Source organism: Vidua chalybeata, chromosome 2 (genome assembly GCF_026979565.1).
Source record: "Vidua chalybeata isolate OUT-0048 chromosome 2, bVidCha1 merged haplotype, whole genome shotgun sequence".
NCBI lineage: Eukaryota > Metazoa > Chordata > Aves > Passeriformes > Viduidae > Vidua > Vidua chalybeata.
Window position 1 is genome coordinate 56,382,994 of NC_071531.1, and position 26,871 is coordinate 56,409,864.

At 39.2% G+C, this 26,871-nt stretch overlaps 1 protein-coding gene across 6 annotated transcripts in view; it reads left to right on the forward strand.

The window, feature by feature from the left end:
* Positions 1 to 2,897: 2,897 nt before the first annotated feature.
* The window catches only part of DIAPH3 (diaphanous related formin 3), a 202,227-nt gene continuing 178,253 nt past the window's right edge, over positions 2,898 to 26,871 (forward strand). For 3 of the 6 annotated variants that reach the window (XM_053935714.1, XM_053935717.1, XM_053935715.1), the window contains exons 1-4: positions 2,898 to 3,279; positions 13,182 to 13,214; positions 23,688 to 23,861; positions 26,379 to 26,483. In XM_053935714.1, coding sequence (XP_053791689.1) covers positions 3,130 to 3,279; positions 13,182 to 13,214; positions 23,688 to 23,861; positions 26,379 to 26,483 — 462 coding nt within the window. In that variant the 5' untranslated portion in view covers positions 2,898 to 3,129. Of the gene's footprint in view, positions 3,280 to 13,181; positions 13,215 to 18,907; positions 19,353 to 20,157; positions 20,225 to 23,687; positions 23,862 to 26,378; positions 26,484 to 26,871 lie in introns of those variants that run through there. The other 3 variants (XM_053935718.1, XM_053935716.1, XM_053935719.1) reach the window with 3 other exon arrangements.

Genomic DNA, 26,871 nt, shown 5'->3' on the forward strand with positions numbered 1-26,871 from the left:
ATTTGCCTTATGAGTTAACAATTACATATCTTTTTGTAACTCCTGTATTAACTTTTTGAATAAGATGGTAGGAAAGGTATAAGATACATATTCAATTGGTACAATTTACAAATAGCTATGCAAGTTTGAAGGATTTGGGCTAGAATCGCCTGTTTGGGGCTTTCCATGGGAGAAAGAAGAAGCCATTTTCCTGAAAAGACGTGTCATTTGCTTGTCTCTGCCAAGCTACAGGAACTGTGCCTAGGAAGGTTTTCCTTGTTAGCATTCTTAAATAGAGTAGTATTAAACTTGTGTGCTTGCTTTGTAAAAACAACAACGTTGCTGACAAAATCCTTCATAACTTTTATGTGACAGGTCAAAAGGATGAACCTCATGAAAGAACAGTTAATTGCTTTATCTTCTTCTTATAGGAAAGAACTAGATGTTTCCAGATGAAATGTAGACAACTGCCTAAACACAGCAAAGGCCAGCTTTGAAATACTTTGTGCAGGAATATATTTGAAAAACTGCCTCTCTGGAACAATGAATATTAGGACAATATTCTATTTTTTTTTTAAGTCATGAATTACAGTATATTAAAAAAAATAAAAGAGAGATGGAATAGAATGCTAAAAGCCTAAATGAATCCATCAGTCTAAAGGACTACTTCTGCAAAATGTCCATGGTTACCTTTATGCACTTACTTTGTCTCAGACTTTCATATTTGAAAAATTCTCATTCCAGAAAAAAAATAATGCAAAATGGCCAAGCTATTTGCATGCCCCAGACAATCTGCATGCTATGACTAAGTAGAATCTCTGCACAATTTTAGTATTAGTGATGCATTTCTTTCTCACAGTTTTTTTCCTCAGTCGTGATTAATCTTAGTAAACTGAGCTGTTGCAACAGTGTTTCTGTGAAACACCTACCGAGCACAAGAGGGGCAGTATAAAATAATAATAAATCAAAAGTACTAACATTTACTTTTGGCTTAGTAAAACTGTCTGGTAAATTATTCCCTTCAGTGTTTCTCTGTTATTGCAACACAGTACCTTGAAAGTGATATATTGGCACAAGCCATTGTGTTCTACCACAGTGCAATTAGGAAGTCCATTTAAACAGCTTTATCATATGCACACAAAGCTTGATTAATTTTCTAATCAAATGTTCCAGGAAATCATTAACCATGACATTAAACACTGTTCTGCTAATTATACTCTCCACAAAGAATTCCGATATAAATTTACAAAACATCTATAGAAAGGTGCCAAAAGATGAACTGTTTAACGTCTACAAATAATTACGGCATCTCCCTGTGTGGCCCCACAGCTCCTCACCCTGCAAAGGTTGAGTCTGGGGCTGAATTCTGCTATGTTTCACCAGAACTCTGTGTACTGGCAGATGTTACATTTTGTAGGTCACTGCCTGTGTAAGAGATGGTGAAGGACTGAATGACAGAAAATAAATTCTTCTGTTTTAGGAAATACTCTAGAGATATAAATGCTGAGTATTAGCCTTTTCTTAATGATCCCTAACACTGAGATTTGGAAATAGATTTTCCCCTACATAAGTCTCCAGTTTGCATCATTATTCTAACTACCCTTAATTTAAAATAAAGATAAAAGCAAGGTATTGATTGTAGCAATGAGAATTCAATTGCCTTGTAAACCATATGCAATTTGCTAGTTTACAGCATAATGAAATCTCTATTTATGTATTTCCCCATAAACCACAGCGTCTTGCAGGTCTTTCAGTGATGGAAAATAACAGATTGCATTAAACAAATGCAGACTGCAGGTACACCTGTTCTTTTGGCCTTGGCAACACAGTTAACAGTTCCTCCACACAGACTCTGTCCATCACAAAACAGAAACTTGGGTACAGGAGGATGATGGAAACACTGCCACAGTTTTGGACAGGGACTATGTCTCTTCTGTGTTATTCTGCCTTAACCCAGTACCACCAAGTTGGTATAAAGTAATATGAGAAGTATTAATATATGACATATATATATATGTGTGTGTGTGTGTGTGTGTGTGTGTGTGTGTGTGTGTGTGTGTATGTCTCTTTATGTATGTCTTGCTCTCTACAGCTACCAGAGAAGAGGTTCTAATGGAGGTGGGGGCCAGTCACTACTGTGACTGCAGTAGAGACCAGAGGAAATGGCCTAAAACTGAGACAGGGGAGATTCAAATAAGATACTAGAAAATTATTTTCACTGTTCAGATGGGCAGGCATTGGAATAGGTTGCTCGGGGAGGTGATGGAGTCACCATCCCTGGGGGTGTTTTAAGAGATGGTTTGGATTTTTGGACTGGATGATCATGAAGGTCTCTTCCAAACCCCATGATTCTACGATTCTATGTAGTAATGTATATTTATATATAAAAGTCAGCGCTCTACTTGTTTAAAAAGGTCATATAGAAATAGATGAACCACTTTTCACCTGTTAAACAACGGCTTGAGGTATGGAATCGGAATTTTAAACAAAGCCACTTATTGGAAATCGGCATCCTAGGCCAAAGAGGTGAGGGACCCGCTCCGTGACCAGATCCTGACCAGACAGGATGTAGAGAAGACGGGGTTTGCACGATAAGGAAACAAACTCTCCCTTCCTCTGTGTGTGTGCGTATGTACCTCGGAGGCGGCGTTACCTCAAACCTGCGGGACCGTCCCGTTCCCTGCGGGGACAGGCGCGGTCCGGCCGGGCGGGGCGGGGTTGCGGCGGGGCCCGGCACGAGCCGCTGACTCATCGGAGACGGGCACCGGTCCCGCCAACCGGGAGGCGCCGCTGCCGCCGCGCCGGCGCGGATTGGCCGCGGCGGGCGGGCGGGGGCGGCACCGGCGGTGGCGGGACGGTTCGGACTGCGGGACGTTGCCGCGCGCCGCCAGCCGCGGCCGTTGGGAGCGCGCGGCCCCGCGCGGCTCGGGCGTAGCGGGATTAGGGCTTCTCCTCGCTAAATCCTGCGCTGCGGTGAGGCCGCGGCTTTAGCGCTGAGCCCCGCTCCTCCCCCCGCGGCGCCCTGCCTGGCCGAGCCCAGCTAAGCCGCGCTAATCGCAGGCGCCCAGCTCGGCCGGGGCCGCTGGGCCTGGGCCCGATCGTGGGCAGCGCTCCTCTCTGCCCATCTCCCTTCCTCGCCCGTACGCGGCTATGGAGCCCCCGCGGCCGCGTTATTGCGCCCCGTCGTCGCCGCCGAGTCGCGGCGGGCGGGAGAACAAGGGGCTCCGTCGGAAGGGCCCGCCGGGAACCGGGAGCGCCGGGGGCCCCGAGGAGGCGGCGGACAGCAGGAAGCCTAAATTCGTAAGTACGAGCCGGTCCCGCGGCGGGGGTGCCCGAGGAGCGGGGCCTGGCTGGCCCGTGCCGAGGGGGCCCGGCCGTGCGGTGACACCCCCGTCTGCCCCTCGCCGCCCCCTGCCTGGGGCCCCCCGAGATCGGGGCATTGAGTGGCAATACGTGGCGCCGTCAAGTTCAGCTGGGCTTCGAAGGCTCATCCCGCCTGGTCCAGCTCGCCTATTGCTTGCCCGTGTGAAAAGATACAAGAAGTTTTCAGGTCGCTCCCGAGCGCTTCATCATAAAGGTTCATTGCCTTACTTGCTGCGCGACAGCTATGGGTGCAAGGGTAGTAGAACAGAATTACAGCTCTTAAACGGTGTTACTTCTAATAGGACTGCAGTGTTTGTTTTGTTGGTGGTTTTTTTTGGTTGTGTTTTTTTTTTTTTTTTAACTTTCCTGATATAACTCTACAGTGTAAAACTGGTCTTTGAATTTAAAGGACATAGTAAAGTTCTCTTCCATAGGCCTGCTTTTACAAGCTTTTGGCTAGCACATCAAGAAATTGGGAAACTCAAGATGTCTTATAACCATTCACGAGATAACGTGTCTTCCAGATGAGCTCTAACCAAAGTGTACCCAGAAATAACCAGTTTTTGTTTGAACATGATGAGAATTCCAAGCATTAGAGTTGGGACCAACATATATTCTACAGGCCTTGTATCCACAGAATCAATTGGGTTGGAAAAGACCTCTGGAATCATCGAGTCTAATCTATGACTGAACACCACCATGTCAACTAGACCATGGCACTAAGTGCCATGTTGAGTCTTTCCTTAAACACCTTTGGGGATCATAACTCCATCACCTCCCTGGGCAGCCCATTCCAATGTCTAATCACCCTTTCTGTGAAGAAATTCCTCATTATGTCCAGCCTAAATGTCCCGTGGTGTAGTTTGAGACTGTGTCCTCTTATCTTGTCATTGGTTGCCTGGGAGAAGGGGCTGAACCCATCTGGATACAACCTCCTTTTCAGGGGGTATCTGCCATGTGCAGAGGAAATGCACCCCATGCTCATATTTAGGTGATGCATATTGATCTTTGTTCAGCTGTCCCTGAGCCCACCTGCTCTAAAATGTATTTGTTACATAATTACGAAAGAGATACCCTAACAATTATATTAGACTCTTGATTCTAAGTTTGTATTTATGTAACATTCAGTACTTGAGTGTCTGGCACTTGTGCGCAGGTTCAAAAAAGTTAGCCAATAAGCGGTATCAAACAGGCTGGCCAGACCTGTTCTGGAAGGTCACAACTTGCTCCTGGAATATTCCTGTTTGCTGCAATCTTTTTGCATTGTGGCTGCAGAGACTGCTGTTTGAACCATGTCCCTGTGCCTTTTTCTGCATGTTAGAAGAGGCATATATGAGACTGACCAAGAGCTATTTGTTCGGCTTCCTAAGTGGTTGTATATCCACTGGGGGAATGTGCGTTTTAGTCATGCAGATGACACGGCTGGACACGTGTAAGGCCCCTCGCTTGACGAGGCTTTCAAAAGGGGTCATGGTTGTTCCTGTATTCTGAGTTAGATGTACAGGAGAAATAGCAACAAGATATTCTCAAGAGATCAAAACAACAAAAAGACTTTACTGGCAACCTCAGAAAATCAAAGATTTGGCAAAAGGTTTAGTGCAACATTCCATCAACATAAAATACATCTCAAAGCATTAACTTAGCCTGTTCAACTTGGCAAACTTCAAGCTTGTTTGATTTTAAGTTACTCAAAAGTTCCTAGAAGAAAAAGAAGAGGAAGACAAAAAAAAAAAAAAACATGAAAAAGAACATGTATAGCTACCAGCTGCTGGGTTCCAGCAGTGCTCAGCTGATAGAAATTCCCAGAGGAGGTAGGGTCAAGATATGTGCTTGCGTTCATGTTTAAATACCCCTTGGCCTTCCGGAGCCCTTCCTCCAGGTGGGACTTCTGTTTGTTTGGCCACTCAGGAGCTGGGTTAGGGGCTCCAGAGGCCAGGTGTGCAGCATTGCCTCCTCTGTGCCAGGGATTGGTAGCCAGTGTGGGGCTGGCATACAGGCCCCAGGAGTGGGGTGTGTGTGCAGAGCAGGGCATCACCTCACCATGGTAAGGCCTAACCAACCCCTTGCCCCACACACATGTACCCCAAAATGCAGATGACACGGCTGGACATGTGTAAGGCCCCTTACACGTGACACCAGATCTTCCCAGTCTCTCACAACATGCTTTAGTATATGATCTGTGAGGAGAAACCGTGTGGTCTGGCCCATGTAAAAGATAGTGTCGTTGCTGTATGACTTGAGGGTTGGATTATTCCTTTCATGAAAGACATGGATTTTTGTGTGTTTGCGACTGACAAGAGCTCTGAGTCAAGATGTTTTATTTACTACCAATACTTCAACTGCCAAGTTCTTATGCAGATATAACAATGGTTTTCATTTTTTCCTCTAATTATGTGCTAAAACAGAAGTAGTGTGTTGCTATCATGTTCAATTTTGCTAATCATGTGGTAAAATGGCAGTACAATAGTTTATAGGGAGTAGAAATTAGATGTGATAAAAGCCATTGAGCCTTTTTTTCTTAGATGAAATCTCATCTTTTCAGTGAAAGAAGGCCTTTTTTTTTTGGTGCAGATGAGTTTGATGGGCATATGTTTAGGCTTCCCAGGCTATGCAAGAGTGGTTTTGATAATGTTTCAATATAGGCATCAGCTGACTTTTTTTTTAAGGTCATGGTGTTGAGGTCACAGCTACAGAAAATAAAGGGGGTTGAATTTGGAGTTCTGACTCAGTTTTATAGGGTATATAATCATCCTGTAGGTAGGTGTGGATTTTGATATTTTTTTTTTATTTTGGCTCTTCCTATTCCCCTGCCTAGTTTCTCTTTAAGCAGGGATATATGAGAATGTTTTGTCAAACTGTAATTTTCAAAAGCATTTCACCCTAACAATAGTCCTATTTTTCATCTTTAAATAATGTCTTAAAGCAAAGATTTTATCTTTGGATGTTGATAAGACTGAAGAATTATGGATTGGACATGGATTGTATTCTTGGTGTGCCATTAACTCACTGACTGACCTTATTGCTTTCTACAACTGGAAGGAGGCTGTAGTGAGGTGGAGGTCAGTGTCCTCTCCCAAGTAACAAGTAACAGAACAAGAGGAAAAGGCCTCAAGTTGCACCAGGATAGGTTTAGATTGGGTATTAACTAAACTTTCTTCACTGAAAGGGTGGTCAAGCACTGGAAGAGGCTGCCCAGAAAAGTGGTTGAGTCACCATCTTGTAAGGTGTTGAAAAGATGTGTGTGTAGATGTGGCATTCATGGACGTGGTTTAGTAATGGACTTGGCAGCGTTTGGTTTATGGTTGGGACTTGACGATCTTAGAGTATTTTCTAACTTGACTTCTTTGCATCTAATTCTTTCTGTAATACATCTTCAATGTAATTTTAATAGCTAAATTAGTTTTGTGTCAAAATGTGCAGAGCCTGGCTCTCACGCCTTTGGGTTCTCTGTAATCCAGTCTTAGATTTAGTTTATGCCCTTTTCTCTGTTTAGGGTACTTAGAGTGCCATACCTCATGTTACCTCAGTTATATTTCTATCTGTGTACATTTGTCAAACTAAGTTAGATTTATTGACCTCAAGTAATACAGATTATGTGAGTGTAATATTTCTCAGTGTTCAAGGCTTGAAAATAAGTTCCAGGTTGGACCCTTCCAGTCAATGCAACATATTGATCAAATTCTTTTTTTAACTGAGGAAAATACTGTTTTTAAAAACCCACTTCATATGAGGTGTGGAGGGGGGGAGAAAGAGGCGTTGGAATCAGCCGCTATAACTGTTTAGCCCTGCCAAATGAGGCCTTCAAGGACTCTTTTTGAATAAACTAGCTTCTCAGAAGAAGTGAATGAGTTTTAAGCCTCAGTTGTCTTTGTTCTTTTGCAGAATCATTTTAAATACTTTTTTTGAAGGAGTTCATTTTGAAGTACATACCAGCATGACTTTGTTCAACAGGTCCAAGTTTTTAGAAGAGTGGGACTTTTAAAAGGGTAAAAGAATTTCTGTGGTACTTCAGCTTATTGAAAGCTCATGCCTAACCCCCTTGTGGTTTAGGGCCTTGTAAAAAGAGGAAATCTACAGAAGGATGGCAGATATTTTACTTGTTCTTTCTATATACATTGACTGAGCAAGAAACTTCTGAAATCTGCGAGGGCAGGGTGGGGTAAAAAGAAATTGTTTGCCACTTCCTTTCCTTGATTCCCCCCTCACCTTAGAAATGTTTGGAAATCATTGCAGTGAGCACTATATTATGTGACTTCCAACTGCACTTTACAGATACTACATATTGTAGACTGGTCTTCAAAAGATCAACTTCAGTTTCTAGATCAAATAAGAGGTGTTTCTATTAATTTCAGTTTACCATTGACCTGACTTCAGTGACTTTCAGGGTATGTTTTTGGTTAAGCTCTTTATGAAATTTATGAGTCAAGAAGGGTTTGTTTACACCAATCTATTAAGAATAGACAAATTAACTGTTGCATTTAACAGTGTCTATAAATCAAAGAAAGATGTAGTTAAGAGGAAAAACACTTCAATTTCTCTGGCATAGAGTAGAAAGGTAAGACCAATCTGTGTCAATATCTTTAATTACAAAGTGACTGAATTATTGCTGCAGTTATGCTGCAGTGTAAGACCTTGAATCTAAATTAGTCTTTTAAAGAAATGATTGCTGAACAGATGTTACCTAAAACACTTTATCGCGGCTTTATAAAATTGTAAATTCTTCATGCTGTTATTTTTGTTGGCATGAATTAACACTGTGGGTTATGATACTAAATTTTAGTGTTGTGTTCTAGCACTTTGTTATATGATCTTACCTGTAAGCACCAATTTTGAGTTTAACTCATCAATGCCTAAAGAATATCACTGTGTAGAACCTGTCATGTTAAGGTAGTTTTGCTCCTGATTGCTTTCCCTATCTTGTAAAGATAGGGAAATAGATGTAAAGACTCACAGGATCGGACTAATACTGTTGATCCAATTAAGAGGGATTTGTCATTGCTTTGCTTTGCTTCACTGTCTCTACCTGGACTTGACTGGGGTAATTATATAGGCAATCCCTCAAGTTATTACATTATATCTAGCAGATGAACTTCAAGTATGTACTGCTGTTTGGATGCATCATCTTGTGTATTGATACCTGGGCAACAAGATAATGTTGCCCCATCATCCTCCCTGGTTCACCCCCTCCTCCCTTTCTTCCTTTTGATGCTGAGGCAACAAGATAATGCTTGAGCGATGCAAAAAGCTGTAGCTATGCGGAAAAAAGTAGTTACTTTGTAACAAGGTATGTGAATGAAGCGCTTTTTAGAAATCAGCAGATTTAGCAGAACAAGCTAACTGCAAAAAGCTAACCAGTGGCTGTTTCAGCAGGCAAGCTTATAGAGCATGCACAGAGACAGAGGTGAAAAGTTCACGCCCGAGGAAGACTTCTCAGCCTTCATCCAAAATGACCACAAGGAGGCTGATCACCACCTCGTGCAGAAACCGTACATGTGCTACAAGGGCTTTCAAAATCATGTAATTAGAAAATATGTTACAACGTGAAGGTTAGGAAAGTATAATGTGCACATTAAGTAGAAAAAGTATAAAAGCTTGTACTGTGCAAAGAATGGAAGAGTGAGTGTGTGGTGGAGCTATCCCCCTCATTCCTGGCATAGAATAAAGTATGCCTGCTCTATAGGCCTTGTGCTATGGAGTACTGTTTTCTTGCCTAGTTTTCAGGCATCAATATGACAATAAGATTCTCTACTGTGAATGTATATGAAGCCAAATAGTATTTGGCTTCCTTTAACTGAGAGGTGTGAAAGTTCCATCACACATGTCTTCATCATTTGTGACCTTTTCAAGAGACACAGTACTCTTCCTGTCTCGGGAGCAGTCGTCTTGTTGCTGTGCTTGTGTTGTGAAGCTCAGCCCTTGCATCCTCTTGTACCTTTCAGCTTCTAAGACTCTCACTATCCTTGGAGTTTTGCCAGCTCATCAAGAACACTGTACCACATGCTGCATGTATATGTATATCTTCCGTCTTATGACACTGGTTATTCAGCAGTATGCCTGAGAGACATAATCTTCTGTAAGGGGTAATTCTGTCAGATTGCTTGCTTTCTTCAAAAATGATACACCTGTGTATTTCTTTCTCATTGGACTTAACATTAAGTGAACTGCTTCTACTCAATTGCAAAACAAAATGACCTCTTCCTCCATGTCCTAGACTAAAAACTAAGGTACACTGAGGAGTGCAGTTTTAAAATTTAGTTTATAAATGTGTTTTTATAGCTGAAAACTAAGCAATGGTGTTTCTTCTGTTTTTCTAACTGTAGGTGCTACTTATAAATCTTTCCTGAACTGTCCTAATTAACTCTAATATCTTTGTGCTTTTGTATATCTCTGACTAGAAAACACGATGTCAGCATACTTAAAATACTGATAATTTGTTTTTCAGTTTTGCATATCTACTTTCTACATGATAAACAGACTAGAAGAATACTTGTACATAGCTCCTGTGCTTTCAAATCAATAATTTTGTTATTGTGGAGTTCATGGAAGACTCAGAATAGCATGAAATATTTTCATCCATTGTGAAGCAGTATTCTGTAAAACTACTTAATGTTTTTAGCAGTGACTGAATATTATAGGAATATTACTTAAGTCATATGTATTCACTTGTGGGCCTGTGTTTAAGGCAACCTGTTCACTTGAGCAGAATGTATGTTTTGTGAACTGATATATCTCAGCCTGGAAATAGAAATAGGTCCCTGTGGTAGTAAAGCACTCTAGCCTCTATCTGGAATTTACCTGACTCCTAGTCTAGTTATTTTTCCTCTTACTAGAAATGTGTTTGTTTCGTTTGGCCTGTCAAGAATAAAAATATGCTCTTATTCTTGAGTTGCAGCACTCCTCTATATACAATGCCATTAAAAGATCCAGTGTGGTAAGTTTCTTTGTTATGGTTGTGGTCGTTAAGACCACAGGTACTGTTCCACGTCCTGTATCCTTGCATGCTATAGAAGACCAGTGAAGCTGTCAACTGATTTTACTTTTGTTCTTCTGACAAAAAGAAGGACTTGGTGAGGGAGAGGGGAAAAAGAGAACCCCAGTTCTATTTTAACCAACTCCTCTGACTGAGAAGCATTATAACATAAAGTTTACTAAGTAAGTCTTTAGAGATGTCTTACAACAAGTCATTCAGTCTTTTGAGTGCTGAAAGGGCTGAACATTAGGTTGTAGTTTGCATGGAATTTCTTCTCCTTTATAAAGTCTCTATGTCACCAGTGTTGATATTTGGTGCTGGTTAAGTAGATTCTTACTTAAGAACCTGCTTTTAGCATTTGCCTTCAAACTAGACTCCACAACTTTTTATGAAAGAAGTGCTGATATTTTTTAGACTTCTGTACTCTAGGTATCCAGTAAGATGAAGATTTTGAGAGAAGGCTCATATCTGTATGTTGAGTTTGTTATACCATTATGGTGTCCTTAATTAGTTGTGTGGTAGTCTTTTTTTCACTAATTAGTCAGGTGACTTGGGTCAGTGAGGTGTTCTGATATACAAAATGGGAAACTTTTCACTTGTGATCATAGTAAATTGCACTGCTGAATTTCATGACTTAAAAGAAAAGTAAAATACTAGCTTGAACTATCCCACTAACTTCTGTCTTTTTCAAAGAACAAAACCTGAATCTGAAATTGCCTGGTTACCTGCATGCTGATGGTGTCTTGTATGGAGCAATTACAAAACATCCAACATCTGTTCTTAAGTGGAAATGAACCTGATGTTCTTGCTTTCCTGCATTTTTTTAGTGGAGTGAATTTGACATGAATCTTGAATTTCTACTCAAAGCATAGAATGCAGGTGGTTTTCATTCTAAGCAGATTATGTAATCTCCTGCCATGTTAGAGGAGCTCCATGATGGTATTTGTGCATTGCTTAAGGCTTAGTGATTTAAGTCATCTGCATGAAAAGGGAATAAATTTTCATGTTCTTCTCTAGCTAGTTGCAGTGTCAGACCGTATGTTAGTGTTTTCTCTTGCAGTTTTGCTCACTTAAGGGAAGAAGTATTGTACCAAACCTTTCTAAATGCAAACTCATGAGCTTTTGTAAATGACACCAGTTAACATTTTTACAGTCTTTGTAGATATTTAGCAGAATGGGAAAAGCAAGTAATAAACCCCAGTTCTATAGCAGTGTGTGGGGAAAAAGTCTGATCTACCCTTTGGCAGGAGAACACCAGTGAGAAGACTGGGATACAGATCTTCAGTTTCCTGGCCAGATTGGAGTAGTTGTTTTCATTTATTACAAATCCTCACCTGTTAGAACATGGAATGGAATTGTCATAAAAGTTCAGTAGTGACCTAGTACCTTTTTTAACAATTTTTTTTTGACGGAATATAGTGTGTCACTGAATATTGTATTTCCTTGCACATCATTTTTCTTCTATTTTTAACTTCATAACCATTCATCAGACACTTCTTCCTCAGTTTCTTGACACTATTCAGACTAGAGCTGTTGTGTGATAATGTTTGACTTAACACAAATTGACAAATTGTTCTTTAATTCTGAGGGATGAGCCAGAGAAGATGTCAGAAGTAATTGTCACAATCATAGAACCATTAAAGTTGGAAACCTCTGAGTTAATCATCATTAACCTAGCACCACCACTTTCACTGCCAAACCCAGGTGTTATGTCTCTGCATGCCATTAGAATGCTTTCAGGGATGTTGAGTCCAGCCTTCCCTGGGTAGCCTGCTCCAATGCCTGGCTACCCTTTCAGTGAATAAATTTTTCCTAATATCCAAGCTAACCTCCAGTGGTGCAACTTGATGCCATTTCCTCTTGTCCTATTGCTTGTTAACTGGGAGAAGAGTCTGACCCTCACCTTGCTATAACCTCCTTTCAGGTTGTAGAGAGAGATAGCCAATTATTGTTGACTTGGTGAAGAGTTTCCAAATCTGGTTAATTAAGATATAGTTGTTGACAGTTGCTGTAGCTGTTGCCAAGCTGTGTATACTAGGGGAGTCTAAGAGAAGGGTAAGAGTCTATCTCACTAAGTATGTGACTTCACATTCTTGACATTTTCCTGCCAAGTCTGTTCTCAACCTCTTCATAAAAATGATACGTCGGATCCCTGCAACACTGACTCATCAGTTGCCAATATTCTGTGCTGCTCTTTGCTTTTGTGGAAGAGCTGTACATCGTAGCACTTGCTGTGTTTGTAAATTTGCAGTGGAGAGCAAGTGTTGGTTCAGAAACTGCTGTTTTGAGTGATCTATAGATTTTTTTGGATGCTACTATTATTAAAAGCTTAGTTCAGTTTCTGCTCACAGGTTCATGTTCTGCTTGCTACAGAGGCATTATTTGAGACTATTCAACAATGTGAGTATTTTGAGTGTTGCGGCTTGAAGGATAGTTTTGAACTTTTGAGGAGCTATGTGTTCTTCTATTGGGTTTGAAATCTCTGGATTATTTGTTGTTGGTGTCCCCACAGCCATCTTGAGAAGACACATGTCCAGTAGCTGTATTTTGAGCAGGTCATCTGTACATTTAGCTCTAAAGCATAATTTAGTTATGAAATATAATAAAACACAACTTGTTTCAAGCTGTGCTTAGTTCATAGTCTTTTGATGTTCTGTTGGAGGATCAAATGGAAGATTTTTTAAATCTGTATAATTTGCTGTGCATTATAAACCAGCAAGGTACAACTTGCCAAGAACTTGGTTTATTTCAAGTGTCAGGATTCAACACTGTTTAATTTGCATGTTTTGAATAAAAGTAACTATAACTGAGCTTATTTTTTTTTTTACTGAACAATTTTGACATGACTGCTTTCCTGTTTGATTTACAGCACTTAAATATCAAGACACTGACAGATGATGTGGTAAGACAACTTAAGTTTTGCTTTGGCTAAGCAAATAACCTTACTGCTAATGCAATAGAAATAACCTTAGTAATACAAGAAACTATCTTATCTTTGAGGATAATTTAGTTAATTGGAAAAGTCTCAATGAACTGGTAATTATCTGTAACATAATCAAGATGAGTAGCAAAAATGTATGGATGGCTTTGAAGTATGCTCTAATCACAGCTAAATGAGCCTGACACAGGTAATTGTGCCAATCTACATGCAGTATAGTTAAGATATCTGTGATTGCATTTTTAATTCTGAAGTTACTTAGGCTGCGTGGCTAGCTTAAAATAACATGTTTAACAAAGTAACATTTGCTTGTGAAACTTATTAATGCTTGTTCAAACCACCTTAAATATATTCAGTGTCATGCTTAACAGTGTTTCTTGAATTTGATTAAGAGATGAGGTTCTGTATCTAACCACAAACCAGATTTTTTTCTTGCTCTTGAAGTTACCTCTTTCACTGCCTATACTATTCTTTTGTGGGTAATAATATTTTTTCTTAAAATACATAATTTTACAAAGTCTTTGAATTTGCCTAGGAAGTAATGTTTTGTCATCAACTAAAGATCAGCTGTTACGACTTCAGTGCTATACAGAATTCTTGCTGAAGTACTTCTGTGTGTAGCTGGGAGCTGAAGTGCAGAGAGATTTATGTCTATCAGTCCTAGTTTGACTTAAATAATCTGTTTCTATTTCTTTAGCAGAATTTCATTAAATGGAAATTGTTATTAAGAAATTTGAGTCTGACTGGCTGCTAATACAAGTTTGACTGGCTGATAATACGAGTCTGATTGTATAAACTTGTATATCTTGGAGAGCTAGGGAAATGCTATCAGCTTTCTGAAAGCAAAAGTATTTTTTGGTAACTAGAAAACAAGTTTTGATAGTATCATGTAAGGATTATAGTTGGGATACATGAGATCTTGCTGTTTGTTTTTGTGAGGTGCCTTTTTTCCTGTTCAAGAGGCTAGCTTGCTGCCTTTTTGCACTTGTACTTTACAAAGCTTATTGGACTTGTCATGCTTGTAATCATTGCCCCAAAAAATCGGCAGATTTATTGTGGATTTTTGAGATAAGGACAAAAAGCTTGTCAGCTCTGTAGTAAACAAACTTTTCCCAACTCCTTAAATTTCTCAGAGCATGAAAAAGGCCCCTTTCACAGAGTAATGAAATCTCATTTGCAGGGTAGTACCAAATTGTTTATATAAATATATTTTTGAAAAGGGAAACAACAGCTATTTAGTAAAAGGCTAACAGTGAAATAAATTACAACACCACAACATTTGAGAAATTTTAAATACATGTAAAGGGGGATATTCTGTTTACTTCCAACATCATCTTGGAATGAGGGTATGCTTTCAAATGGGCACTTTTTATTCCTCTATTTCAGTTTTCTATTGGTTTACTCTTTCTGTGTCTGATTCTGAGACAAGGACAAAATTTATAGTAAGAAAAGGTAAAGAAATTGAAGGTTTAACATGACTTGATTTTGTAGCTTTCGATGAAATAATATATTTAATTTCTTCTCATTGGCAATCACTTGCATGTTTACTTACTGCTGCATTATGCTTTATGAAATATTTATATTTCCCAAGCAATTTCTTACAAATACAGTTGTATGTTGGTGACCAGGAACTTTTTTTGTTTTTAAACTCAGACATGTTAGCAGCATGTTGAGAATCTAAAATGCAGACTGCTTTTCAGTATCTAAATTGGATTATTTGTGAGATGCTGATGAATTGTCTACTTTTAGTGATAAATCCTCATTTTTAAGTTCAAACCTTGATTTTTATACCTGTGCTTCTTTTAGCTTAATTGTTTGCTGTATACAAAGACGGCATTTGCATTCTTCCTCCACAGAGGAGTGGAAAGCAGGTAGCTGAGATATCAAATTATCTCTCTCAAATGCTCCACATTCCAACAATCACAGAATCATCAATGTTTGAAGATACTTTCAAGATCATGTAGATCTACTGTCAACATAGCACCACCATAATCACCCCTAAACTATATCAAGTGGCACATTTAGATTCCTCATGAACACTTCCAGAGATGGTTACTCCATCATGCTCCTGGGCAACTCATTCTAATGCCTAACCACTCTGCCAGTATTTTTTTTTTTCCTAACGTCCATTCTAAACTTCCTCAGGTGCAACTTAAGGCCATTTCCTCTCCTTTCACTTGAGATGGCCGAAGAGGCCACCTCCCACCTTGCTAAAACCTTCTTTCAGGTATTTGTAGAGGGCAGTTGGATCCCCCTTGAGCCTCTTCTACTCCAACATAAACATCCCCAGCTTCCTCAGCTGCTCCTCATAGGATTTGCTTTCTAGACCCTTCTTTCACCAGCTGCATTGCCCTTCTCTGGACACACTCCAGCACCTCAATGCCTTTTTTGTAGTGAGTGGCCCAAAACTGAACACAGAATTTGAAGTGAAGCATCACCAGTGGGATGGTCACTGCCCTGGTCCTGCTGGCCACACTTTCTGATACAGGCCAGGATGCCATTGGCCTTCTTGGCCACCTGGGCACAGCTGGTTCATGTTCAGCTACTGTCAACCAGCACCTCCAGGTCCTTTTCTGCTCAGCCGTGTTCCAGCCACTCTGACCTCAGCCTATAGCTCTGCAAGGGGTTTTGTGTGACCCAGATTCAGGATCTGGCACTTGGATTTATTGAACATCAGGCTGCTGTCCTCAGTCCATTGATCCAGCCTGTCCAGATTCCTCTGCAGAGCCTTCCTGCCCTCCAACAGATCAGCACTTGTCACCCAATGTGGTGTCATCTGCACATTGAAAGAGTACTTAACCTCTTAGTCCAGATCACTGATGAAGATATTAAGAAAGACTGGCCCCAATACTGAGCCTTGGGGAGCCCCAGTTGTGACCGGGTACCAGCTTGATGTAGCACCATTCACTACTACTCCCTGGATTCAGCCATCCAAGCAGTTTTTCACCCAGCAAAGAATGCACCTGTCCAAGCCACGAGCAGCCAGTTTCTCCATGAGAATGCTGTGGGAAATGGTGTGAAATGCCTTAGTGAAGTCTAGGGAGGCACCGTCCACAGCCTTTCCCTTATCCACTGAGTAGGTCAAATGATCATAGAAGGAGATCAGGTTGGTCAAGCAGGACCTGCCTTTCCCAAACCCATGTTGGCTGGGCCTGATATCCTGATTGTCCTGTACATTCTGTGTACTGACACTCAGGATGGTGTGTTCCAAGACTTCCCCTGGTACTTAGGTTAGTTTCACAGGCCTGTGATTCCTTGGATCATCTTTCTAATTCTTCTTTTAGGTGGGCCTTATATTTGCTAATTTCCAGTCAACTGGAACTTCTCCAGATAATCAGGACTGCTGGTAAATGTTTGAAAGTGAATTGGTAAGCTCTTTTACCTGCTCCCTCATTATTCTCTGGTACATCCCATCCAGGCCCATAGATTTGTTGGTGTTTAACTTCCATAGCAGATCACTAGCTATTTCTTCCTGGATTATGGGGGCTTCACTTTGCTTCCCATCTCTAACTTTCATCTCTGGGAGTTGGGTTTCCTGAGCACAACTGGTTTAGGTATTAAAGACTGAGGTAAAGAAGGCATTAAATACCTCAGCCTTTTTGTCATCCTTGGACACTACACTACACTCTGCAAGCAGCAAAGGAAAGAGACTCTTCATAGCTGTACATTGCTGGCAATGTATTCATTGAAACTTTTGTTGTCTGTAACAACAGTGACCAGGTTCCTCTTTGGCTTTGACTATTCTACTTTTTCTCCTTACATAACCTTACAACACCCCAGGTTGTCTGACCCTCCTTCCAGAAGTGATACACTTTTTTTCTTTTCTTTTTTTTTTTTTCTTCTTTTCTTTTTTTTCTCTCCTCTGAGCCCTGAGTTTCAGCCTAAAGTTCTCTATTTAGCCAGGCTGGTCTTTTTTCTCCACTGGGTTTTCTTATGGCATATCGGACAGACTGCTTCTGTATCTTTAAAATTTTCCATATTAAAGTATGTTCAGCCTTCCTGGACTTCTTTACCCTTCAGAATTGATTCACAAGGGACTTTTTCAGTCCATGTGCTAAAAACGCCTGCTGGCCTGCTAAAAGTCTGCCTGCCAGAAGCCCAAAATGGCAGTTCTGCTGGTGCCCATCCTTACTTTATTCAGAATTGAGAACTTTAACAATTTTGTTCTCCCAGTGCCCAAAATGGCCACCATGCACACCATATCACCCACTAGTCTTTCCCTGCTCACAAACAACAGATGTATTGGAACAGCTCCCTTGGTAAGTTGGGAGGGGATTCACCTGGCACCCTGAGCAGGGACCTACCTGTCTCTTATGTCCCCTCCTGCCTCTTGGGGTGATCTTGCACTTTCTGAGATGCAGTTTGCTGGCATGCCTGACTCAGTGTTGGCAGAAAGAGGGAGAATAAGACTCAGAAAGGTTAACTAAACCTACATATTAACAAAATTTTATTAAAAGGTATCTTATGGAGACAAAAAAGAAAAGCATACTAAAATTCCTTAGAACATCAAATTATACTGATTTCATAGCAACTGCTTTAAAGATTAGACTAGGCTGTATAATTTTCAGTATATAGAGAAATAAGATTCAGAGTGAAATATTGTCTACACATTTAGGATGCAATTGTGCACAGGTCTAAATTCTATAAATTTTAGATTGGTAAAGTAATCTCTGAGATTGAGTTTATTAGTAATAAGAAGTAATTCTATCAAAGGGATTCTTCTGTGTATCTTGGTTTATGCAAGTCTTGCTCTTCCTAAAAGCTCTACTACTAGCAGTGTAATTTCTTGCATACTAAGAAGTTAATCTTGTAGAGCAATTTGACAGTCAAAGAAAGAATATACTTTTTTAATTTTCTGGAGCTTCAAGGAGGAAAAATATGTTAAGAGGTCTTTGACTCAGAGTCATTGGAAGTAACTTCTTTGATCTTTTGAGAAGTATTTCTGCTGGTAAGTGGGTTGCTTTAAGTTCTGAAGATACTGAAATGAATTGTTGCAACCCAGTTCATTGTGTTGGTTCCCTATCCAGTAGGAATAATAATTATTTCAAGTGAAGACACAGGATTTGTTCCACTTTGTATTCTCCTTTTGTTCTTTCCTATGTTGTTAATGTTCCCCTTTGTCATCTGTCAGCATCAGGGTTTTACAGCAGACTTTCATGACTGAGCTCTTGGCTTCTGTGACTAAAATGATTGGCAAAATGTCTGGGAGATTGAGTTATTCTGTAGTGCTTGAGCAGATTTTTTAGATGTGAAAATGTGTTTACTGAGTATATAAATAGCAGGCAGTCAAAACGTGAACTTGAAAATAAAGGGTGGCAGTACTTTTTGTCCTACATAGCTATAAGGCAGAGTGAGATAAACACCCAGAAAAAGAGCAAAAACTATAAGCAATACTCTTGGCTTTATGCTTTCACTCAGGAAAGGAATATTTTATACCTGTATATATTTCATATCAGAACTCTGCTTAAAAACTCTGCTTAGTGATCACCATCAGTGTCTTGATGGCCTGTATATTTATTCATTTTTTTTTTATATATGTGAATGTGTGTGTCTCTTCATGAGAATGGGAGTGAAAGAAAGAAGATTGTTCAGTACTTCTAGTAACGTATTTTAGGTTAAACCATAATAATTCTGTAATTCTCTGTTTTCATGATGAGGTATCAGAAGTTGTGTCCTCAGGAAGACAACCCATGGGGAAGATACCTTTGTCAGGGACTGAAGACGGGTCTAAGGCCTGACGTATTTGGTCTGCGATTGAGCATGTCAACAAGATAATGTAGAAGAAGAATTTATTGTTAGTTGGTAGGACTAACCTTCAGAAATGAAACTATGTAACAATGGAATTCATCCTTTGAAAGGGGAATAATTAAGCTGTTGTTGGCAAGGAGGTGTGATCATGAGCTGTTGTGACTTCATCTCATGCAGTGGCCCCGTGTGAGATGATGTTGAAACTGGCCACTCCTGAGGTGGAGATATAAGGGTGGAGGAGAGAGGATGACATGATGCACACCGTTTTCATCAGGGGATGCCCTGATGCCTCTCCCACTCAGGAGCTGTGCTCTGTCTCCTTCTCCTGCTTGGCAGCTTCTCCAACATCCAGGGGTTGGTATGTATTTATTGCTAACACGACTAATAAAATTGGCTTGCTTTGCTATTCTGACTGTCTTGAGTTTTTTTGTGTACAGGCATCATCCTGAACCCATAACAATACCTTCCTGCATCTTTTTCCCTCCCCCTTTCATTCCTTCTCCTCCAGACCGATTACAGTAGCCTTTGAGAATTTTAAAGATTTTGAATAACCTTTGAATACCCTTGAAACCAACCTGATCCTTTTTCTTGGAGCCGGCATGTTATTGCATATGGTTCAGGTCTTGTTTAAGATCAGACTCTTAATTAAGAACATCACCCAGACATATGCCCAAAAGCTGGATAGTTTGGAGTGGAGGAATGTGTGGGACTGTATGGGCCAGTGTCTAGGGCAGTGGTCTGTGTTTGCACTTTACCCCTAGCAAGTGCAAAATCCAGAAAAACTAGTAAACGTTTTGGCCTTGGAAAAGGTGTGCTGCCACCCTGGCAACCCAGGAGGACCTAAACCACTAAAAATGTGTTGGGGCCTGGCCCAGACCTACTGAGCCATGCCCAGCACTGCCCAGTGCCCTCAGGAGGGAAAGAAGGTCTCTGAATCTGACAGTGAGGCACCAGGCCCTGCAGCTGCTCCAGCCACCGTGACAGACTCTGTGGTTAGTTCAAGCCTGATGACAAAAAGTGCCACTGAAGCAGAGAAAAAACATGTGCTGGTGTCACTTTCCTCTGTACATAAGCAGAAGAAATGTATATGAAAGTAACCCTTCAAAAAAGATCTAGCAAAAGCAGTCAAGGAGAACAAGGAGGCTGGAGACGGTGAAGGAGCAGGGCCATCACAAGGGCTATTTTCAGTGCTTTTACTAAGGCCATCCCTTACAGTGATAATGAATGTAATGAATGTTTTTTTTTTTTTTTTTTTACATGAATGTGCTGGATTTAATTTTTGAGAAATTTCTTAATATAGGAATAGGTGATTTGATGTGTTAATTAAGGGAGAGATGAGGGAGGCAGGGTGGCAGTGAAGTAACACCTTTCATTCCTGCATGCATGGCAGCTCTGTTAGTAGGTCATGTCTTGATAAGCTGTCGTGCCAAAAATTATTCTAGCAGTAACTGATCCATTGACTCCTGCATTATTGTGTGTAAGTTCAATATACGCTCTTTTATTATGGAGAATGGTATAAGAAGTCATCACTAAGGTCAAAATCAGAACACAAAAAGATTTACTTTCTAGGGACCTGATTAGAAACTGTGATGAGCCAGAAAGTTTGTATTGTGGATCTCTTTTTAACTTTGATTTTTCAGGGCCATGGTGTGGGCATAAAATCACTTTCTTATTTCATGGGCTCTCAGTGGAATAATAGTCAGCCTATGAAATAAGCCAATAAAACTTTGCCATTCTTTCTTGATAGTGGCTTAATTTTTGCTCATACAGATAGTTTTCTTACTCTCCTAGAGCACTGTTCCTGTATGCATCTATATGTATCCATTGATAAAATAAATACCAAAAAATAGAAAAGATGCAAGGTCAAACCTGCTTTAAACTCTAGTGAAACTGTATCAAAGCTAAGCTTAGCTGGAGCCTGTTGGTTACCCTGATTTAAAATGTTTTGGTGTAACATGGAAGATTATTGAACTTTTTTTTTTGCTGTTTCCTCCTCTATGCACTTGGATCGCCAGCAGCATCAGTGGTAGATTTCATAACACCCAAGCAATGAAATTTCTATTCTTTCTGTATAGTGCTTTCTGTGGACCATGAAATTATTTGCCTGTATGGAATACTGAGAAGTATTAACTTTTCTGAAGCACTATCAATGTATAATTCAAAAGGGAAGTATATGTAGAATATCCACACTCTACTGCTGTGCAAATCTTGTTGTGAATTCCCTTTTATTAATGTATGGGAATCTTTTTTTTTAGACTGCATTGTTTTAAATTATTTAAAGTAATTTAAAGTTTGACACATGTTTAAATGTCTTTATAATCCTATTATCTCAATTTGTCTTAAATGTTCTGTCTGATCAAATATATTCCAAGATGTGCTTTCCTCCTCTAGGATGAGTGGTATAGGATTTGGTGAATATGGGGGAATATGAATGTTATACAGCGTAATGTATAATGATGCAAAATATTTACTATACATTCAAGAGAAACTTAAAACCAAAACATAAACTAAAAATGGGAACAAGTGAAATATGTCTTTTCAAGGAGGAATAGGCTCTTCTCCCTGAATAAGGGCTGTCTGTTTCTAGCAGACCTCTGGGACTGCCTGGGATACTTCATGGTAGTTCTCCTGGCCAGGACTTCTGTTGCTGCTGTTGTGTGGAGCAGGAGAGGAAGAGGAGACACTTTGGGAGCACAGACTGTAAAGAAGGGACTGAGATTTTTCAGGAGATACTGGAAAAGGCATTTAGGGCACAGCTGTCTTAAACCAAATTTGTTCTCTGTTCACTGATTCATGGGCTGAAATCCATTATTTCAGCCAAAGTGTCTTCCTTCTACACCTGTTTCAAGTCTGTATGTGAACTGTCTGCAAATACAGTGGCTTGTGTCTTCACTTTATATTTAAGATGTCGGTGCATGGAGAAGCTAGTGGCTAACTCATTTTTTGGAGCAGGCATGTTGCTTTCATTAGTACTCTGTGAAAGACATTGCTTGAAAAGAAAAGTCTCATATAATAGGATTTTTTTACAATTCCAATCTAGTCACTTCAGTTTGAGGGCTGGCTTCATCCCCCCGTGCTTACAATAGACTTCTGATTTTAAAAGCCGGAAGGGAAATTGCTTTCTAGTCAAGATGTGAGATGGTTTTTGCTACTGATGACTACTACTGCACTTCCAGTGATGTTACCCTCCCTTTTGCTTTTGTTGCATTCTTTGTCTTCCTGGGTCGTACCTGTGTAATTATTCCTGTAGAGTATGCTCTTCCTCATTGCCTGCTGGTTTGATGTGACACAGAAGAGCCCCATCATCCATGCTGAGCTCTTTTGTGTTTATGCTATATTAATTTTCTGCTTTTGCATGTTCTGCAACCATCTGTGAGTAGCTTACAATCTATTTCTGTGTTCCAAAAACTGTTATTTTCAATTTTGAACTGGAAGAATTAAAGTCTTTATATTTTTCCTCTAGATCTCTCTTCATGGATGTCTGATAGTCAATTCTTGCTCTGACTGGAGTGGAACACTTGTACCCAATTTTTGCTACTGATTTTCTTTGCTCTTTCTGACCTTGATTCCACAGTTGCTATAATAATTTTACTTGTCATTTAGTTTGGTAACTGATGTACTTGTCTCAAGATACTTATCTTGAAGATGTATTGAAGCCTCAGAATATTTTTGCATAGCATTCCAAGACAGAAGTCTGTTGATATGTTTGAAATCTTGTCCAAAATCTCTTATGCATCAAATGTTTCTGTAACTTTCTTTTGTGTTGACAAGTGTGATGTTGCTGTTCATATCTGTTTAAAAAGGTGTTACAAAGATGATGATGTAGCGCATCTCATTATGTGTCCACTGCTTTGCCTTCTGTTGGTCTTTGGCCATGTACCTTAAAACACACAAGCTCTAGCATGGAAAATGTGTAAAGTTTCACTTAGTAACTCTTGATCACAAAGTTGGTAAATATCTAACCAGTTAAAAATCCCACAACCCAAACCACTTTTCTAAGAAAGATTTTGGCTCTTGGAAGGATTAATAAAGCCAGAGCAATTGACGTGTGCTGGGGATTAGTCATAAGGATCATTCATGAAATCATAAATGTGCTCTACAAAGCTTTAATAGAGGAGTCAATGGTTTCTCCAAAATTAGTTTCTATATTATTGGAGCAAAGGCAGTAAATATTGTATTACATGATGCAAAAAGAAATAGAAATAGAAAGAAAATAAATAGAACTGTGTCTTAGTTATGCTAACTTGTCTTTTTATTAAAAGTAGTTTCTTTGCATGCCTATATATTCTGTAGCCACATTAGGCGTACAGCTGTTTCTGGGTAGCTAAAACCACTTTAAAACTATGCTTTTGGTAAATAAACCTGCTTTCTCATATTCTACATGTAACGCTTGGAAAGAATTCTTCATAAATTGGTTTTGTAGATATCTATTCCTCCAAACTTTCTGTAAAATTCTGATGTTCTGCATGATTTCTTTCTAATGTAATGGGATTCTGGTTGGTTAACTCCAGTGCTAGGCAACTGACCATCATATATATCTTTAGGAAAAGCCTTTAGAATGAGGTGGTTAAATAACAGGTAAGCTACCACATCAAAATAAGGATGTTCAACTTCCAAGAACACCCATCTTAATTAGGGCTACAAAGAATGGAAGCAGTATGTGATATGTTGTAACTTTTGTGTTTTCAGTTGGATAGATTTGCCAGTATAAGAATTCCAAGAAGTAAAAAAGAAAGACCTCCTCTGCCACATATGAAGCAGTCACATTCTACAGATTGGTCATCCACACCTATGGACCCAGAGGATTTTGCTACAAAACCATTGTCGGAAAGAGAAATCATAGCACTGTTTGAAAAAATGATGGTAAGAGTCTTACACTTCCTTTTAGTTAAAGAAAGACAACATGGCTGAGTGATAGGTGGAACAGGTATTCTTCTGTGCATGTGTTCTAATCTTTACCTGAATTATTAATATAATTGTTGTGAGTTGTAATTGTGTGCTTATTATGGTGTTTCTCAGGAAATAAAGTATTGGAATTATTTTTGCAATTTTTTGTTCCAAGTATATTTAAAACAGAAATTAGAAGTGAGATTATGCAACATGTTTTGAGGAGGAACAAGAAAAAGGGGATCCTTCTTCCTTTTAAGATGATCTGAAACTTTCACAAAGATACTTTATGCCTTCAAATGTCACAGCCACATTTAGTTCTCAATTTATATGCCATGTCACTCTTGCACAAAAAGAGAGAATTGCCTCCAAAGCAGTATTTGTCTGCAAATTTGCTTCTTTCCTTAGTTGTCATTGTTAGTGCACTACAAAAGAGCAGTCACAAAGATCATGTGGCATTGGTAGCACCCCAGTTGGTTGAGCTTTTTGTCGTGATGATGACATTTTGGGCAACTGAAAACTAAACAGGGAACGGCCATGAGAAAAGAGTGACTGAAATGTGAAGAGCACAAGAGAACACTAACAAGGAGAATGATGCCTGGAATATTATTTCTTTCTCTGCCTCACAGCAAGTAACAAGTAACTCTTGAAATACAAAGGGGACTACTAGGGACTGGCATGTGGAGAAAATGCAATGTGCAGTGAGAGAAGTACTTTCGTGGAATTTATACTTCCTAGTACTCAGTTTAGTTTTGAAGAAGCTTTTATAGAACTCTTGAGAACTATAACTGAAGGATTTTCATGGTTAAGCTGGTGAGGGAAAGGAATAATTAACTGTTACCAACTTTTGTATTTGTACTTGTTGCCAAATGGTTCATTTTTCTTTTATGTCTTGCTTCTCTTAAAAAATTCGCTGTAACTGATAATTGCTCAAATGTTAGGAAATGGGAGAGTTCTTTTTAAAAAACTTGAAGGTGTGCATTCTTCCACACACCTCCTGCATTTAGATTGTATTTCTCTACCATCCTACAGACATTCTGGTATAGGGTAGTCTGTGATGTTATACTGTGCCACAAATAAATGGAAACTTTCAATAAATCCTCAGAAACCTACTACTGCGTGTCTAGATAAATATAGATGCTTATATCCATGGATCCTTAAATAATTAATTCCAATTTTAAAATTACTTTGCAAAATATGTTGAAGTACTGATGACATCTGGATAATTTGAATGCCTTCCTAGTTTCATTGAATAGTAAAGCACTTAAACTTGTATTAAGCTACTTTATCAGTGTTGTTTTATCTATAACATGCACTACGGAAAGGATTTTTCAGATTATCCACATTTGAATGGGCTGGAATAAAGCTAGTTTAGTCACAGTAGATTACATAGCTAATTATATATTGTAGCCTCTAGTTTGTTGTTCTGATCAAATTAAGTGATTTGGAGGGGTGGATTGGTGAACAATTTGAACAATTTCTAAAAGCAAGGCTTTTAGAACTAATTTTGTATGAAAAAAAATAGTCAATGTTTTCTGGTGAGGATTCACCTCATGAGTCTCAGCTGAAAATAACTGCAGTAATTCTTACTAAGCTTGAGTAATGCACATAGTAAAGCACATACTGTACGTGCTTTATATGTGTGTGCCAAAATTGTTAATTGTTGCTGAAAACTTTTTTTAAAAATTTTTTTTCTATTTTCCCTTTCATTCATTAACTTACACCATGTTGAGAAATGCCATTTCTCACAGATATGCAACTGATTACAATGATCAGAGCAGTTCTAGGCTGGAACAGTAGAACTCCCTGTGTCAGAAATTCTAGTGCCATTAAGAACTGTCACTTGTGTGGTTTTCAGTGTAGGTCTTTCTCTGCTCTTTTTGACCTCTGGATTTTTGTTGGGGTGAATGAATTATGATGGGGTTTTGATACTGATTGAATATTTTGATTTAATCCTTAGGAAATTTGGCCTTTCTTATTGCAAAAGTGATTATTAATTTGTGAACTAGTTTCAGCGCAAACCACATTCTGCTGCCAAGATGAAGCATTTGGGAATAGAGGAAGAGAATTATGGAATAAATTAAAAATTAAAATTGAAATTAAAAATATGTAAAATACTGGTTTGAGTACATTTATAAATAGTTTGAGAAGTATTAAATAATGCTCTTCTGTAGTTTGGTGCACACGTGTGTGGAACTGTAGGTCTTTCCTAAGAAGAGAGTGTAGTAAAAATGGTTGTGATGCACTTGTTAATCCTAGCATAGTTGACTGTTTTTGGTTTCTTTCAGTCTGAGTTTAGAGGGAATATGGATAAGGATTTTTATGGTTTTGAGTAACATCTTATGAAAAGTTGTTTGCATAACAGCTTTCAGTTGTATGAGTTTGTATTTTTGTGTCTTTATTTATTTAAGTCAGTCTCTTACATGAAAAACATTCTGTTGATGTATGGCATTTAAGACTGTTTTTTCTTTTTTTTTTCCTATCCCATTCTAGGAAGATATGAATTTAAATGAAGACAAGAAGATGCCATTGAGAGAAAAGGATTTTAATACCAAAAAAGAAATGGTGATGCAATATATTAGCACTGCTTCCAAGTCTGTAAGTAAATTACTAAAAGCTTACGTTATTTCCTGTTGAAGTGTTGCATGCATTCCTTTGACTAACTTCTGTTTCTCATAGTGCCTTTTAAAAATGTTTGTGTCTGTCTTACTATTTTACAAGTTACAGTGGCAGGTAGTCACTTGTACTTGAAATGTGTCTTCTATACAGAAACCAGCATTTCTTTTTGGTAAAAGTATGACTAAGAGTAGAGATGGAAAGATTCTGCAAAAACTTCTTGCAAAAGTTTGGTGTGAACCTTTTTCTTTTCTAGCATTGTTTAAAAAGAATTCCTCAACTGATGAGTGTTTTTCATGCCTGACTTAAAATAGAGTTCATATTTGATGCTATGTAATAGCTGATAATGAAAGTGTTGTGCACAAAATCA